The 1,758-nt window shown below is 52.1% G+C and overlaps 1 protein-coding gene across 1 annotated transcript in view; it reads left to right on the top strand.

The window, feature by feature from the left end:
* Positions 1-380: 380 nt before the first annotated feature.
* The window catches only part of LOC106806766 (myb-like protein AA), a 17,867-nt gene continuing 16,489 nt past the window's right edge, over positions 381-1,758 (top strand). The window contains exon 1 of the mRNA XM_014808828.1: positions 381-1,069. Within this exon, the coding sequence (XP_014664314.1) occupies positions 613-1,069 (457 nt within the window). The 5' untranslated portion in view covers positions 381-612. The remainder of the gene's footprint in view (positions 1,070-1,758) is intronic.

Here is a 1,758-nt window from a genome sequence, read left to right as displayed (position 1 = left end):
GCGGCTTGTAGCGGCGACACCTGTACAGGAGCGTCCATGCTGTCTACGTCTGCTGGGCTCCATGTAAACGTACCGACGCCGACGAGGCGGCATGGCCAATCAGCGGCGAGCACCGGTAATTTTCCTGCCTGACTAACTGACTAAATCACCATCGGGGAGGCAAGAGGCAGAAATTTGCGAAATTCTGCGTAAAAACCCGCTTGGCAAACTGACGAGCCGCTAAGCTGCATTGATCGGCTGCGATCGGCGGATGGGCGGGCGCTAGACAGCGGCGACCAATCAGCGCGCGCGAGCGTAAGTCGTCTGCCATCAAAACTGATAATCCAGCAGCGACGCAGCAATCGTACTATTAAAACCCTGGCGGAACAGTTTTACGCTCGTTATACTGTCGAGGAAGTTGTCTGTTGTGGCACTCGCTACTCGGTAAGCTCTCGGCACATACCGCGAGCGATCAACGAAAGTTAGAGACTTCATATATCTGCGGCGCGGCGCACACCCGCGCGCCTGTACACAGCACCAGGTGCTCCGTGTGCCTCCTCCTGTCCGCGTGTCACCGTCTGTCCCCAGTATCACTCCCTCACCGGCGGCCGAGCACGCAGCGCGAGCGAACTTATGATTTCGCAGTTTCCGACGCACATGGAAGATCCTGCACGAGGAGCCGGTGGAACAATGGCGCGAAAACCAGAAGACGACGTCAACGAGGGGGACGATGAGAGTCTCGTGGTGGACGTGCAGCAGCCGCAGCAGCAGCAGCAGCAGCAGCAGCAACAACAGCAACAGCAGCAGCAGCAGCAGCAGCATCCTGATGAACGACTTGCTGTCCTCGAGCCACGAAACCAGGCACAGGACGAGAGGCTGGCGTCGAAGTCGCCCGAGATGGCCAACAAGTCCTCGTTCATGATCAACGACATTCTGGCGAAGCCGCGGCAGACGTGCGTGTCGCCCGTCTATAACTGCGAGCCGAGAGACAGTGAATCATGTAGTTCTGGTGACGAAACGGACAGTGGTCACAACGACGAGTCGATCGGAGATGGCAAGTCACAGGGCCACGACAGTGATAAAAAACCAGGTACGTGTATCGTTGTCCGGCTGCTACTGTTTACAGGCTAATGCTACATGATGTGTTTGCACGGCGCAGCCACACACCCGGTAATTGCTAATAACCGCTGTCAGTAGGTGTTCTATACCGCCAGCAACGACATAATGTGTAGTCGGCCAACTACAGCTTTTTAGCTTACTTATCGCGTCAATACCTCGCCTGCATACGAACAATACCACCAACAAACAATATACATACAACAAAGTTGATAACGACGAGCGTTGAATATTTCAGCGTTCGTATGAATAGGCATTTAGCAGTTTTACACGAGTAGCTATGACGCAACGAGAATCCATCGACGCTCTGACGATGTGAAGGAGACAAATTACGTAGAATATTATTGACGCCGTTATATACGAATGCGTTTAATTTCCGCGGCGGTACGAGAGCTCGACACAGCACACGATCGTAGCTGTATGTTCATCTCCGCGGTATACACACACACAGACACACACACATGCACATGCACACACACACACACACACACACACACACACACACACACACACACACACACACACACACACACACACACACACACACACACACACACTACTATATATATATATATATATATATATATATATACACACACACACACACACACACTACTACACTATATACTACTAACTAACTAACTAATTACGTTCCGTACGTAC

This window comes from Priapulus caudatus, unplaced genomic scaffold (genome assembly GCF_000485595.1).
Source record: "Priapulus caudatus unplaced genomic scaffold, Priapulus_caudatus-5.0.1 Scaffold178, whole genome shotgun sequence".
Lineage (NCBI taxonomy): Eukaryota > Metazoa > Priapulida > Priapulimorpha > Priapulimorphida > Priapulidae > Priapulus > Priapulus caudatus.
This window is presented reverse-complemented; position numbering and strand designations above follow the sequence as displayed.